The 14,267-nt window shown below is 41.9% G+C and overlaps 1 protein-coding gene across 3 annotated transcripts in view; it reads left to right on the top strand.

Annotated features, from left to right (window-relative positions):
- LOC101065670 (cadherin-18) overlaps positions 1 to 7,559 on the top strand; it is a 56,869-nt gene extending 49,310 nt beyond the window's left edge. For all 3 annotated transcript variants that reach the window (XM_029842927.1, XM_003968175.3, XM_029842926.1), the window contains 2 exons: positions 1,247 to 1,498; positions 6,732 to 7,559. In XM_029842927.1, coding sequence (XP_029698787.1) covers positions 1,247 to 1,498; positions 6,732 to 7,273 — 794 coding nt within the window. In that variant the 3' untranslated portion in view covers positions 7,274 to 7,559. The remainder of the gene's footprint in view (positions 1 to 1,246; positions 1,499 to 6,731) is intronic.
- Positions 7,560 to 14,267: the final 6,708 nt, after the last annotated feature.

Here is a 14,267-nt window from a genome sequence, read left to right as displayed (position 1 = left end):
ACTGTGAGCCTCAGTTAATAAAGCTTGAAGTGCAGGTTGTCATTCAGACTGTCGATCATTATAATTATTCATAGATGGTGCAGAGATTGGAGTGGGAGGGAAGGTCTCAGAGCAGCAGCACCACAGTACTGCACAATGGAGGTGTTTGTACTTGCAGAGTAAAATGTTGTCCTGTGCATGATTTGGCTCTTTCTTTATCCAACTTATCCAACAATATGAAGGTGCAAGTTTCCACTCAGCATGTCAGCAAAAGGTCAAATGCCCCAGACACTGGTTTCCAAACATTATGTAATTCTTTGGCTTCTTAGGTTAACTAATGATCTCCCGCTGAGATAACCCATCTTACATGGCCGACACGAACCAGGAAACTTGCGTGTTAGCGGTTAAACCTCTGGTACAGATTAACAAGTAAAGCAGGCTTGTGCTCGTGTTAGCTTCGAGGCACACGAGCATTTTCAAATGAGATCTGTGTGGGCTGCTAAACGAAACAAAAACCAAAATGGAAAGACTGTTGCATTGAAGGAAACTCAACATATTTTTTTCCTTCTCTCGGGTTGGCGCGATAAAACGAACGCGATCCATTCAGGTCAGTGGACGTTGCTTCTCTGTTGCACTGCAGCACAGATGCATTTAAGCATGAGTGCTGCTCTGGAGCACCAAGTGGACAGCAGTTGTAGGAAAAAGGCTACAGCTTCAGACGTATGTCAGAGCCTATAGCATTTGAAATGCAACAGCTCTATCTGTGCCTAACGCTCAAGTGCATGAAGAGGGAGACGAGGATGTAATTTATAGGTGCAAACAGGAGCCATTTATGTCTCTTCCCCTGCTGATAGTAACAGGTTAATTAAAAACAAATGTCTTTCAAGGCTTCATTGGAACTGAACGCATCGGGATCTGTCTGAAAGCTGGAAAATTCCTCCATATGGCTAAGGAGACTGATGTCAGACAGAGATGTTGAATATGCCGTCAAATGGAGATATGAACTAATCTTTTGCCACGCCTGCTTGTTGCCAACACTTTACTGAATTTCTCCACACAAGTTGCCTTTTCTCCTCCTCAAAATTAGATTCTTTGCAATTCCGGTTTGCCCTTTTGTGGTTCCAGGAACAACTGCTGTTTTGCAGCACATCAAAATAATAAATGGAGAATTCTAGTGGCCGAGTGGAACTGTAATCAGCAGATCTTTTTCAGGCATTTTTCGGTCGGTTTTGTTAATTGTACCCGTGTCTTTTTAAAATCATTTTAGACAGCACAGCCAGCATCATTGCCAGGCGCCGACGGTTCAACCACCTCACCCAGGAACTGTACGAATTACCCATCGTGGTCTGGGATGGAGGGGAGCCGTCACTCAGCGGAACCAGCACCCTGACGCTGCGGGTGTGCCCATGCCAACGCCACGGCAGAATCCGCGCGTGTCAAGGCGAGGCGTTCCTGTCCTCTGCGGGTCTCAGTACAGGGGCTCTGATTGCCATCCTGCTGTGCATCATCATCCTGCTGGGTAAGTTGGGACAGAAGCCTTGGTGGTAGCGGCGGGAGGGCGGTGCCCAGGGGCAAATATCCTGCTGCCAATGGCCAAGAAAGCATAGAGGAAGAGGAAAAGATGGCAGGGCTTCACGGGGGTAGAGCAGGAGACAGGAAAGAAGACATTAGGGCGCTGTTAGAATTTAGATGAGGACAGTGGGACTTTTGTAAATGGTAGAGGGAACGGGCTGAAAAATGTAAAAGAGATGAAATAGTCTCTACTTCAAAATTCAACTGTAATCTTCTAATACAAGTGAATTATCTGTGCCATTACTCACCTTGACATATCTCTAATGTCACCTGCAGGGAAAAGCACAAGCATGAAGGAATATAGCGATGGCCATCACTGATATCGCTGATGTTTCTGGCACATGTGACAGATGTGTTCTGCACTGCAAACATCCAAGCTAATCAGAAATACAGGCGCTAAAAGCAACTGTGACAGTGTCAGGGATTTTCTATGCGAAAGACATGTGATGTTTTAACCCCCATTTTCTTGGAATCTTTCTGATTTAACTCGAGATAAACGTGCTGTGTTTGTCGAACCCCCAAAACAACTGAAAATGGTAAAATCAGATGCCAGACTGGCAGCATGTTGAGTTCCTTAATCAGTGTTCATCTGCAACCAAGACACAAGGAATTCGCAAATAGCAGCAGAGATACACGCACTGCAGAGATGGCGGGATTTAAGTACAATAGTTGATGAGATTGGAAGAAAGTGTGCGCAACAGGAAGCTTCAGTTCACTGGAAACTGTTCCCAGACCCTGAAATCAAGTGCATTCCAAAAGAAAATCAAAGTGTCTACAGTCAGCCACATGGGATAAAAGCAGACCAACCCAAACCATTAGACCACTGGAGTTGGGATTTTAAATGACATTTTAGCGATTCACACAACTAATTAAGAAAAACATGGACTGGATTTAAAAATAGAGCCTGCTAATGAATAACGCAGCTCTAGCAAACCACCAAATTACCTGGCTCTTAACTTATAAATCCTATTTTAATTAGTTTTGATTTTTTACTTTTAAGATGTGGGAGGATGGATGTGTATTAAAATTACAACCAGCTGTAAAGGAGCTGAGCTACAACCACTTTACAAAACAGAAATTTTAAAAATATATTTATTTATATATATTTATTTATTCTATCAAATTAAATGGAACCTAGTTGAAATTCCTGGATTTATTGTAGTCCTATTTGTGTGCTGCTCAGAGCAGAATCATGGCCTTCCATATCCCCAACTGCTTTGTTATTAGCACATTTATATTACAGTGGTAAAGCTCCTATATGCTACTGTTGATAGGTTATTCATATACCATTGATCTTCTCTCTATTTCAAATTAAAGCCTGGTCTCTGCACCCATTTGGCACCACAGTACAGTATAATCATTGCAGCACAAATGAGACATCTTCAATGACCACCTCTACTAACTAGAAAACACATTCATAGGCCCATGCGTGTGTAGAGGATTGAACAGCAGTAAGGCATCAACTGGCTTTGGCTCGGCTTCCAAAATCATCTGAATTGTCTCTTTCAGACGTTTTAATGTAGAGCGTGGAGAGGAGCATGAAAGGAATATAGTTCAAAGGCAAGCAGGTCATGAACTCTGAACAGTGCAGTGCTGTGTATGAAATAATAAAAGATGCATTATAGGAGAGACAGCTGTAGGATTTCAGTATTCAGCCTGTAAACCGCAGCGAGGATCTGAACTGCAGGTAGAGCAGCAGCCAAAAATGTCCGTATTAATATTGATGGGGAATGTAGCTTCCTCCCCCTGTGGCTGACCCTGATCAGGTAACATATTTTCACATCCAGGCAGAGCGTAATTGGCTGCTTTAAACAAGTGGGACGACAGGCACTGTCCAAATGTAATTGCATTTTTTGCACTGTGTGACCTTTTCTCCGGTGCCACACAGAAGGATTTTTTTCTCTATGGATTATTGTCGTGCTGATTGGCAGACATTTAATTGAAATCATAGAGAAGGTACAGCACTGACCAATGATACAAAAAGATACATTGAAATTAAGCTCCCTCTATCGCGTAGCCCAAAGAGATGGAAAAGTTAATATCATCCAAATGATCCATCTGGGAGTCAAAGTCAGTGAGAAATGCAGTTGCATAGCGACCAAGTTGGTCACTTATGTATATATATTTTTTTTTAAGTTTAAGTCAGTTCTAAGCACAAATAGACCCAAAAATGTTGAGTTTTGGAACCAATGTGGATATGAAGATATCAACTTTGGAAATGTAGATGAGGAAGTCATCAGCATATAAAGAGACCAGCTGCACAAAGCCCCTCACTGCTCAAACTTGTGATGTCAGAGCTGCATGGAGAAGCAATAGTGAGCAGTTTGATGGCACTAAGGAACGCGGGGGGGTTCAATTTGAGTAGATTGATTACAATTAAATAAACAAGGGATTTTCTCTGCCTCAAGTAATCGAGTAATTTAAACTTAAACCTCAAAGTATTTTGCATGGACCACTTTTAAAATTGCACAAGTACCTTGTGCCACCCATCGAAATGAAGGAGGAAGTTGAGAATGTTTGGTAAGAAGCAAGAAAATGGAAGATTTGAGGGAAAGCAGCAGTAATAACAACATTCACACCTGTTTAGTGTGACCAGAAGCCATCCTTTGCCTGGCCATGTCTGCTTTTTGCAGGAAGAGTTTCATGCAGGATTTTGTTCTCCTCCAGCCAAGTTAATCAAATTTGCGCTTCCTCTGTCATTTACTCCCCCGCTGAAGGGCCCACCCTGTCACTATCTGAAATCTGTGTCCGATTCCTCAATTAATTGAAGGAATTTTTAGTTAAATATGCGCTTAGTAAAATATTTGATAGCTGTAGCCCCCAATTTAAATTATGACATTCATTTATGTTCAAGATGACCCATTAGTTGTGTTTATTAATTGGGTTTGGCTGTCTACTGTTGGATTAAATGTCAACATTTCCAACCCACAGTTTGTTTGTCATTTTACTTTTTTCCTACTTTCGGGGGCTTTGTATACCTGACATACCGGTAGATTAATCAAACATCATTTGTGTGCCACCCCCTTGAAACTCGCCTGATTCTTCTTCCCTGCAGGATGTAAGCTTTACTCCAGGGCCTTGTGACATACCTGTCATCCATCCACTCTCATCAGTCATGTTGGGTGCATGTGGAGGTGAAGGAGGATAAAGGGAAACACAAAAAGTCTAGGGAAAACACTAAAGCACGTCTCATCCTGATGCCAGATTAGTCCCCAGCTACAGAACATAAAGATAATCAAACACAAACGCTCACTAAAATTAGCACCAGACCAGCAGCACGTGCACAACTATCTTGGGTTTTGAGCCAGCTGGTGTTTGAAGGCTGTGCCCGGACCTGCAAGAGGTTTGGGTTTTCACTGTGTTTCGGTCTGGTAGTTCAGTAATACACCAGTGTGAATGGGATTATTCTCACCTGCCTGAGTCAGTATAGAGTTCAGGCTTGGTGTCAATGCATCTTAAGGTCTATGTCTTCCCCCAGGCTTAAACCTTCTCTTCGAGATTGCTTTCTAGCAGGCCAACAGCATGCCTAAATCTCCACAATATGTATACAAAAAGTGCACTGCATCACTAAAGTAGATTAGCAAAAGTGCATCAGTGAATCCTAAATATTATGAAACGTGAGGCCTTTACCTCTTCTTAATCCAACATCGACACCTTTACTCCTCTAATCCAAAGAGGCTGATCTAACAAAGTGTGCCACTGTTTAGATAAGCACACCGTATAGGCTTCAGAATGGAAATATGCTGAAATAAACACAGATCAAGTTTAAGAAAAAGGGGTGGGGGGGGGGTTCATCCGCTCAATCGAATTTTTTTCAGCTCCCCTCAACTTTCATGTTTTTCTTCCTGCTGAAATGGATATAATTTAATGGCGCAGCAGAGCTGCCTGTGCAGAGCATTCAGCTGGCTCACTCCTCTCTGATAATGCGGCATAATGAACTCTTTTTAGATATAGTGCCCGTAAAAATGTCTTTCCTGGGCTGTCGCCGTGTTATTAAATGCATATTAGTGTTAACATTTTCCAGAAAGGTCATCGCTAACCCAAAGAAGTGTAGCTCTCATTAACTTGAACAGGTTCAGAGCATGTCTTCAAATATTACTCCGCTTCATGACTTCATTAACAGTTAGAAAAGATATATCACACTCTAAGCTACTTATCTGCTGGGGCTTGTTGTTATATTTCCTCTAATATGGTTTAGCATCATTATATAAGTGGTCTCCCCATGATCAAATGAGACCTATGCTGTTCACCTTCTGTTGTCATAACGATAGAATCCTAATGTGTGTCATCATCTCAAATGCTTACATCCGCGCTATCAATGCACCCGCTGCTAATGTCCGCTACTGCGCGTTATTGATTCATGCTGCTCGTCGCTTGGCCCATTTCAGTGTAGATACGACAGCAAGTCGGATAAATATGCACATAAAATTTGTGTTAATTTGCTTGGCTGTTTATGAACCAAAACATGTTTGTCTGTCATGAACAATGAACCACCAGACAACACCGATACACACTGCAAAGGATATTTGCATAAATATAAAACATCACTGAGCATTATGGCCACATACAGCTGTTCAAATCCTTTTATGGCTCGGAAACACAAATATCTTTGTCTGACTGTTCTTCTTTTGGGGGGTTGCCTTTTATTCTGTTGTCTTTAACAATATAAGATCGCAAAAACTACGGATTTGATGGGACTCTTTATTGTCTTTAATTCAGATCTTCTCCATTACAAACGGCCACCGGGGTGTTTTTCAAATCAGTCCTACGAGGGACGCAGACCAGTAGGTTTCTGTCCTACCAGGTCGATGTCCACAGTGGACGCAATTATCTACCTGGTAGGAAAGAAAACCCATTTGGATTATATTTGAAGTGTACACTTCTTTTTTCTTATTAAGCCCTTTATTCTTTCAAAATGCATGAGCTTACGGATTTCACTACTTTTGACCTTTTGAACTCGGGGTGTTGAACTTCAGTGCTTAAAGGCTGTGATCCAGCAGGTTTTCTGAGCTACCAGGTAGACAACTGCTTTCACCTGGTATGTCATCGTGGTAAGAAAGAAAACACGACTGGACTGAGGAACCCTGGTTTATACTGACAACTGTGTGTCTTGCACATTAAGATTATGTATATTTGTAGTTGAGTGACATGTTTTTTTGTTTGTTTTTTTTCATCCCCAGCCATTGTTGTTCTCTTTATCACACTGAGACGTAGCAAGAAAGAGCCCCTTATCATCTCTGAAGAAGACATCCGGGAGAATGTGGTCACCTACGACGACGAGGGTGGAGGCGAGGAGGACACCGAGGCCTTTGACATCATTGCCCTTCGCAACCCAGCTGCAGCTGAAGAGCTCAAGTTCCGACGGGACATACGTCCAGAGGCGAGACAACACTGTGGTCTGCTCCGCAGCCGCCGGAGCCCGTCGGTGGACTTGGATGACGTGGACGTGCAAGAGTTCATCAAGCAGAGACAGGTGGATGCCGACTTGGACACCAGTGTGCCGCCATACGACTCCCTGCAGACCTACGCGTATGAAGGCCAGGGTTCGCCCACAGGATCCATCAGCCCGTTGGACTCTCCCGGGACACAGTCCGAGCAGGATTATAACTTCTTGGATGAATACGGGCCTGATTTTCAGAGACTGGCAGAACTGTACGGACGTGCAGATTCAGATGTGTCCACCGTTTGTGATTCCAACCTTGTGCAAACCAAATCCGTTTGAAATGCTTTTTTTTTTTCAGCTAAATTTCCATGAAGAGAAAGGACAAACAGAAATGCTTTCAAACCACTCTGCTGGTTTTTGTTGTTGAACTGGAAACCCTGCTCTATTTTTCTTTTTTCATCTTGTCCTTTTGGATCATGGGTCGTTTATCTGAAAGCATTAATGACTTTGAGATGGAAACAAAAAATAACAATGGGGGAATAAAGGAAAATGATATTTTCCTTGGTGTATATTTTTTATTGCCCAATAAAGTCTTGAAATCCATATGAGTGGATATGTGAAAGAACGGCGTGTGTCTTCGTCCTTCGTGAATGAATTCATCAGTGCAAATTGCAGTTTGAATCGTCATGGTGGGAGACATTACCGAAGGTGATTCACCCTGCAGGAGGTGATTGTGAGTCAGCCCTCGTGGCAACCATCAGACCTCCCAGCAAATGAGCACAACTTTGCACTTGTCATTTGCTCATTATTGAAATCAGTTCAATGCGAGAACAGTAGAGCATTTACGAGACTCTTTGTGGAGGCAAAATAGCTTGTTTACAAAGATGCGTTAAATTCGGATTTGCCCAGATTCATTGTCAGGAAGAGTTAAGATTTCGAAGTATAATGAGAAATGCAATCCTGGCGTCGTGACGAGCGTAACGAGCAGCGCTCCAGTAATTTGTCTTGTGATTTTCACACTAACCCACAGTAAACGTCAATGTTCACCAAATATGCGACAGCAGCTCAAAGATGGATTAACCTTTTTAAGGAAACAAGAGTTTCTGGAGTGTTAAAGTGTCTGTGCTTGGTGTGTTTCTGCTCCAAGCCACTGCGGAGTGGCGAAAAAAGACCTTGCGAGCACACTGTCAATATGTGTTACGTTTCCCAATGTTAAAAATAAGACAGACACAGCATTGAGTCTCTGGCCAACAGCCATGTGCAACTGTAATGTTCACATTCTACACCAAATTACTGGGAATATTGTTCGGTTTATGCTGTGAAATGCTGCTCTGTACCTCCACAATCATTTTGGCAGTATTAGAAAGTCAGTATTGATGTTCAGAGTCTTTTTATTATTTATTTATTTTTAATGAGAAAAGTCAAACTTGACTTCAGAAAAGGAAAGAAATGATATTTAGGAGGGAAAACAGATCAATGCCCCTGAGGTCTTCAAAAGATACCTTTATTTTTGAGATGTTTTCTATGGGAGTCACTGAAAAGCTAAACAGCGACAGGTATTCAAGGGCTGCAACATGGTTCCCCTGATCCAGAGAACCAAAGCAAATGAGAGGAATATAATGAATGAAAAAACATCAGAAACCATCAGAAATAATGCCAGAGATGATTGTGGCCAGTTATTTGTTAAATTATTGAGACAAATCAAAACCCAAAGATAGTCTGAAGCCCAAATGACTAAATTACTGTATTTTTGGGGACAGGGAACTGCTGCCGGCCTGTAACTCATCAGTTTTAACAAGAACCAGCTAAAATAAAATTTCATTTATTTTTCATGACTTCACACAATCTTTTTATGACATTAAATGGAAGGATCATAGCTAACCCCTACCTCTATTAACAAAATGACTCATTTTATATTCACTCTACAGTACATGCAGACAGAAAGAAAGATTCACTTCAAAGTTTCATTTATGTTTTATTTTTAGTTGTGGACCTTTAAGAGGAACTTTTTTTCTCTCGTCTCATTTCCCGTCATCAGATGTTTAAAAAGGGGGTCATGTCTGAAAAGCCTCTGCTAGCAAGACAGAAAACATGTTTTATTGATTTCACGATGGTGAGGAGTTAAATTAACATCCACCTTCTACTTCAATCTTCGTCCTTTATTTATTTTTATTGAGAGAGCAAAAAAAACTCTTTCAAGAATGGCCTGAGACACGATAATCCACTATTACAGCTGTTCTGAACAGCTCAAGGTCAAGGTTTTCGGCCACAGAGAATGAATAGCTACTTCCAAAAACTATATCCAAAAAGTTTGTAACGCATTTTTGGTTTTTTGTTTTGTTTTTTAATTTGCATGAGTTGTGCATCAATTTTACGGGAATGGTGCACTCATCTTTCAACCATCTTCCTTTCATGCATCATTTCACACAATCATGCTCTCACAGTTTGATTGCCCAGGCGGGCGCGGCAGGAACAAAACCACAACTTTCTCCAGGCAACAAATGTGCTCCCAACACTCCTGGAGGTTTGACAAAAAGGATAATTCCAAAGGTAGTTTCAGTCCGTGCTGGGAATATTTACAGCAGAAAAATGCCTCAGATGGAATCAAAGCACAGCCATTTAACGAGGTAAGAGGGTCCTGGGGGAACTATTTAATTGTCCAAATGTTCGTTTATCTGTTGGACTAAGCACAAAATGGGGAATAAAAAGGGACAGTCCACCAATTTAATTTTTCATTGAGCTCATTATTCCGAGTGTGACTCACTTCATATTTTTTGTTGCTTTGCAAATGCTTCATCAATTAAAAAATTAATGACAATAATCAACCGTCGCTGATGAATTGGAGATTATTAGACAGAAAACCCCAGACTTCAGTGTTTTCCATCTGTAATGTCACTGCCTGCTTCCTGCTCGTGCGCGGAGGTGGAAAATTCCTCTCACTCTGCCACGCCCGCTCTTCCTTACGCACCTGATTTGTTTTCACCATTTTCACCTGTTGGTCCTTCTTAGGTAGTATTTAATCCACTGCAGCCCATGCCTGCTTTGCCAGGTTGCTTCATGCCTGACTCTCCAACACTTTCTTTGTTTGTACTTACTGGTTTGGACTTTGACTGTTGTTCTCCGTGTCTGCCCTGGTAAACTTGACAACCTTCTGTCCCCAATTAACAGTGTTTATTCGGACTGTTTCCCATTGTGTGTAGTGTTTCTGCATTCCATGGAGGTCCGTGATTACTTCTGTGCTGTTTTCTCCAAGTCTTCAATAAAGCCTTTTATTAAACTGTCCAGAACTGCTGTGCTGCGAGTGGATCCTACCACACCTGTGTCATTTCCTATAATCATCACTGGGGCAGTGGTAGCTCAGTCTGTTGGGACCAAGGCTGAGAAGAGGAGGGCTCTCAGTGGTAGTAGGGGAGGGTGCCAAAACACCTTCAGAGCATTGCTAAGGTACTCTTGAGCCAGGTACCAAACCCACAATGCTCATATAGGACCTTGCAATGAACCCATCCAGGGGTGGATCCTGCTTTTGCCCATTATGTACCCTAACTTAAACCACGGCTGGGGACCAATGTCAACATGAGATTTGGATATCAAAATAGCAATCTACATGCTAAATTCAATCAAACGTCATAGTTGACAGCTTGTGTCCCAGAATGTGTCTTCAGATGACAATAGGAGAGCACTTCCCTTAATTTTTACCTAAAGAGATAAAATTACAATCATTTTTTGTTGTTAAACAAAACCTGCAGTTGAGATTTATTTGCTTCAATTTGGTGTGTAATTATCTAAAAACACTGTACTTGATCCTTTGTACCTCAAGCGTCTACACTGTTCTGTACAAAAATCTAATAATTTCCTCCCCAGACTAATGACTGAACAGCTAATAATTTCTAGGACTGCAGCATCATTCCAATTTAAACATCGTACGCATGTCACTCATAGCCACGCAATTCCCATTCGCAATAAATATTCTTGGACAATTCAAACATGTCCCCACCCATGACTGGAATCCAGAAGTAATTAATTAACTTTGCGAGGTGATTAAATATGCATCACACTTACGGAATAAGTTTTGGCCAGACATAGAACGGAAGTTTTAATTGGGTAACACATGTTGTAATGTACGGAGAATGCCAACACGTGGTCTAGTGCGAAAAAATAAGTGGTGAGATGAGAGGGGGTTTACATGGATTAAACTGTCCCCCCTCCCTGAATAAAGATTTGTTCCTCATAGAGCCATAATCTATCAAGGCTCTGCCCATATGTTTCCAAGATAAGGCAAGGGTAATATCTCACAAGCCGTATGAGGATATGTGTTGAGGAAATAGCTCCTGGGCTTTATCTTTTGTCACAAGAAGGAGAATAGATTACCGAGGAAAATAGTTGTCCTATTGGAAACGCTGATGGTTTTCATGATGTTTTACTGCTTCCTTCAACCGTAACGCTTCGATAAGTTCATTCGGACAGGAACAACACACTTTCTTGCTAAAACAGATTAAATTGACCCTGAAATATCAGTTCAAGGGGAGATGTGCGTTCATGTTTATGGATTTGTCCATCTGAAATGGAGAACGCTGAAGGCCGAGGCCTCTTGACGGCCTGTCAGCCACTGCTGCTTCTCCTTTGAGGTCAGACTCCCCCTAGAAGGTTTAAATCTGTTCACATGGAGCAGGTTTTAATGCAGGAAGCCTTTGCATATTATAAATGTTCATGACTCTGGAGTATGCGAAGGTGAGTCAGAAATAAACAGATCAAAGCACCTAAAAGTCTTTCAAATTCAAGCCGGTTATCATTAAAGTTGTCTTGCCCCAAAGTTGTAGAAAAGCTGCAGAGGCTTGTTTTCACTTAGCAAAAACTTTAGACTTCAGGATGCAAAGTGACGCATCTGTGTCACATCTTATCCCACTGATGCTGAGGGTCCATAATGGGAAAACCGTATGACTGAATTCAAGCTTTGAGAAGGGGTCTTTTTGGAATAGAACCCTTACATAACGCTGACTCTTGCCTTTAAAACAGCTTCACAGATTTTAGGGGAGAGGGGACAATGGGCTGATTAGCATTTGTCTCTCTGACACTTTGCTTTTGTCATGCTGTATAATTTCCTGTGACATGAGAGGCTCAACAATGAAGAATTTAAAGATCATGGTTCAAAACAGCAACATCACAGAGACAGTTGACCTACATAGCCATGAAAAGCAAGAGCAGAGATGACACGGGGAAAGGCTGCCGCAGACTTTCCTCACCCTTGCGTGACTAATTTCAAGCTACATGATGAAACTGAAACCTCCATATCGATGCAAAATGCATTCATGGGCTGCTTAAAGCACTGGATTAGCTGCTAATCTTGAGAAATTATCCAAATGGGAAATTTATCTCACTGTGGACGAGTTACACCATATGAGACGGTTTCTGGGGAGGGGGGGGGGGGGTTTAAATACTGTATAGCCCCAACAGACCCCACTGTATCATCAGCTAAAAATGGATGACATCTTTTTCCCCCTACATTTCTTTGCCCTTTAATGTGCAGAATCTGAACCAGTGCTTTCTGATGACTGTTGACTGGAGAATGAGAAAGAATGAACTATGTGCAGTGTCACAGTGTCTTTACATCCTTTATTAATGTAACATTTCTGCATCTACACGTCTAAATTAATGAATGTAGAAAAAATGAAATATTGCAGTTGTCGTATGGTAGCTCAGTCTGTAGGGGTTGAGACATGGAGGGTTCTCAGTTCAAGTCCCTTCCGTGTTCTGGTAGTGGAGAGATGACAAAACACCTTCAGAGGGTCACTGAGGTACCCTTGAGCAAGGTTCTCAACCCCCGAAATCAGGGCCCTGTGGTGCCTCATTCATGGGTGTACTCTACCTTCACCCAGATGCAGCTGGGATAGGCTCCAGTACCCTCCCTGTGTCCCTGAAACAGAAAAAAGTAGTTAAATGTATTGAAATCAGAAATTTGTAAAATGTAAACTTTTTCACATCATCAAGGGGGAAAAGGGTGGCAAAGGGTGCCAGAGTCTCTCGCTTCAGTTTAAAACTTCCTGAAGAACATGAAAAGCTTTTAGCCTGAAACTCAGTAACTTAAGTTCTCAGTTCTTAAACTCCAAAATTTGCCGCAGCAAAGAATCTGTAAACAACAAACTCTGCACATCTGGTTGGATGGAAGACTCGGTCCCAAAACCATCACAACTACAGCTACAAAGGCATAAAAAGCTGAATTGTCACTGTGGAGGATAATTGTTAGGAGTCCTGGGTGTTTTCCCTCTCCCCCTCCCCTTCTGTGTCTTGTCTGCTTTCAGGCTGGGCGGAGTGGTTTCCTGACTCTCCCCCGTTGGGCGAGCAAGGCACACCTGTGACCGATCTCCTGTCATTTTCCACACCTGCCGTTCCACACCATCCTTAAAAGCCTGATCAACTCTCCACTCATCGGCAATTTGTTGTTAACCCCCCGTGGTACAGCCTGGCTCCAAAAACTCTGTTTACATGTTTGGTTCCTCGAAACTGTTACCTGTCTGGAACTAATTGTTCGTCTTTCCCACGGATCGTCTCTCAGATGCCTGCTCCGGTTTAACCGTGTTTGTCTATCACCTGCACCCTTTGGCTCAGTTCTGAACTTGGAGTTCAGTAAACTTTGATTTCAACCATACCCTATCATTTGTGTCTGCATTTGGGGTCTCGATTCATGTCTACAGATTATAAAAATAATTCTAACATTAGACTTTGGAATCATTACTTAACTTTTTTCACAAAAACAAGTATCTTGACTAATTCTGTGTATTTGTATATGTACACTTCAAAGCTTCGAAGCTGTGAGTCTTAAAGTTCCAGCTGCCCCTGAGAAACAGAGTTGTCGTGATATTATTACTATGTATTATTATAGTGACTAATAACTGCGTTGAAAGAAAACACTCTGGAACATCTCCAAAATGCTAACATCTGGCCCACTTCCTTAAAATTTTACCAAGTCTGAAACATTTTGAGGTATTTTTACAGATAGACAGACAGACACACAGACTTAACAATATCTGAATTATATGATGCGACTTGATATTAAGGCGAAGAGAAGATAGTAGTTTAGCCCATATTGGCCAATTGCTGTTGAGTGACTGGAAATATTTATTCACAATATCTGTACAAGACTGCTAACTGTTTAGTGGCAGTGGCTGCAATCGATTTTCAAGGGGCCTCACTCACACCGTTGGACGTTTGCCTGCTACAAATTCGGCCGACCAGATCTGCTGCAGATGCATTGGCAGCTGGATTCAAGAAGTTAATCATAATAGTTTGTTTTCCATCTTTGGGGCACTGTGGGCCAGCATACTGCAGGGATGCTGTC

Source organism: Takifugu rubripes, chromosome 10 (genome assembly GCF_901000725.2).
Source record: "Takifugu rubripes chromosome 10, fTakRub1.2, whole genome shotgun sequence".
Classification (NCBI taxonomy): Eukaryota; Metazoa; Chordata; class Actinopteri; order Tetraodontiformes; family Tetraodontidae; genus Takifugu; species Takifugu rubripes.
Note: the sequence above shows the minus strand (reverse complement) of the source record. Positions and strands in the feature narration are given on the sequence as shown.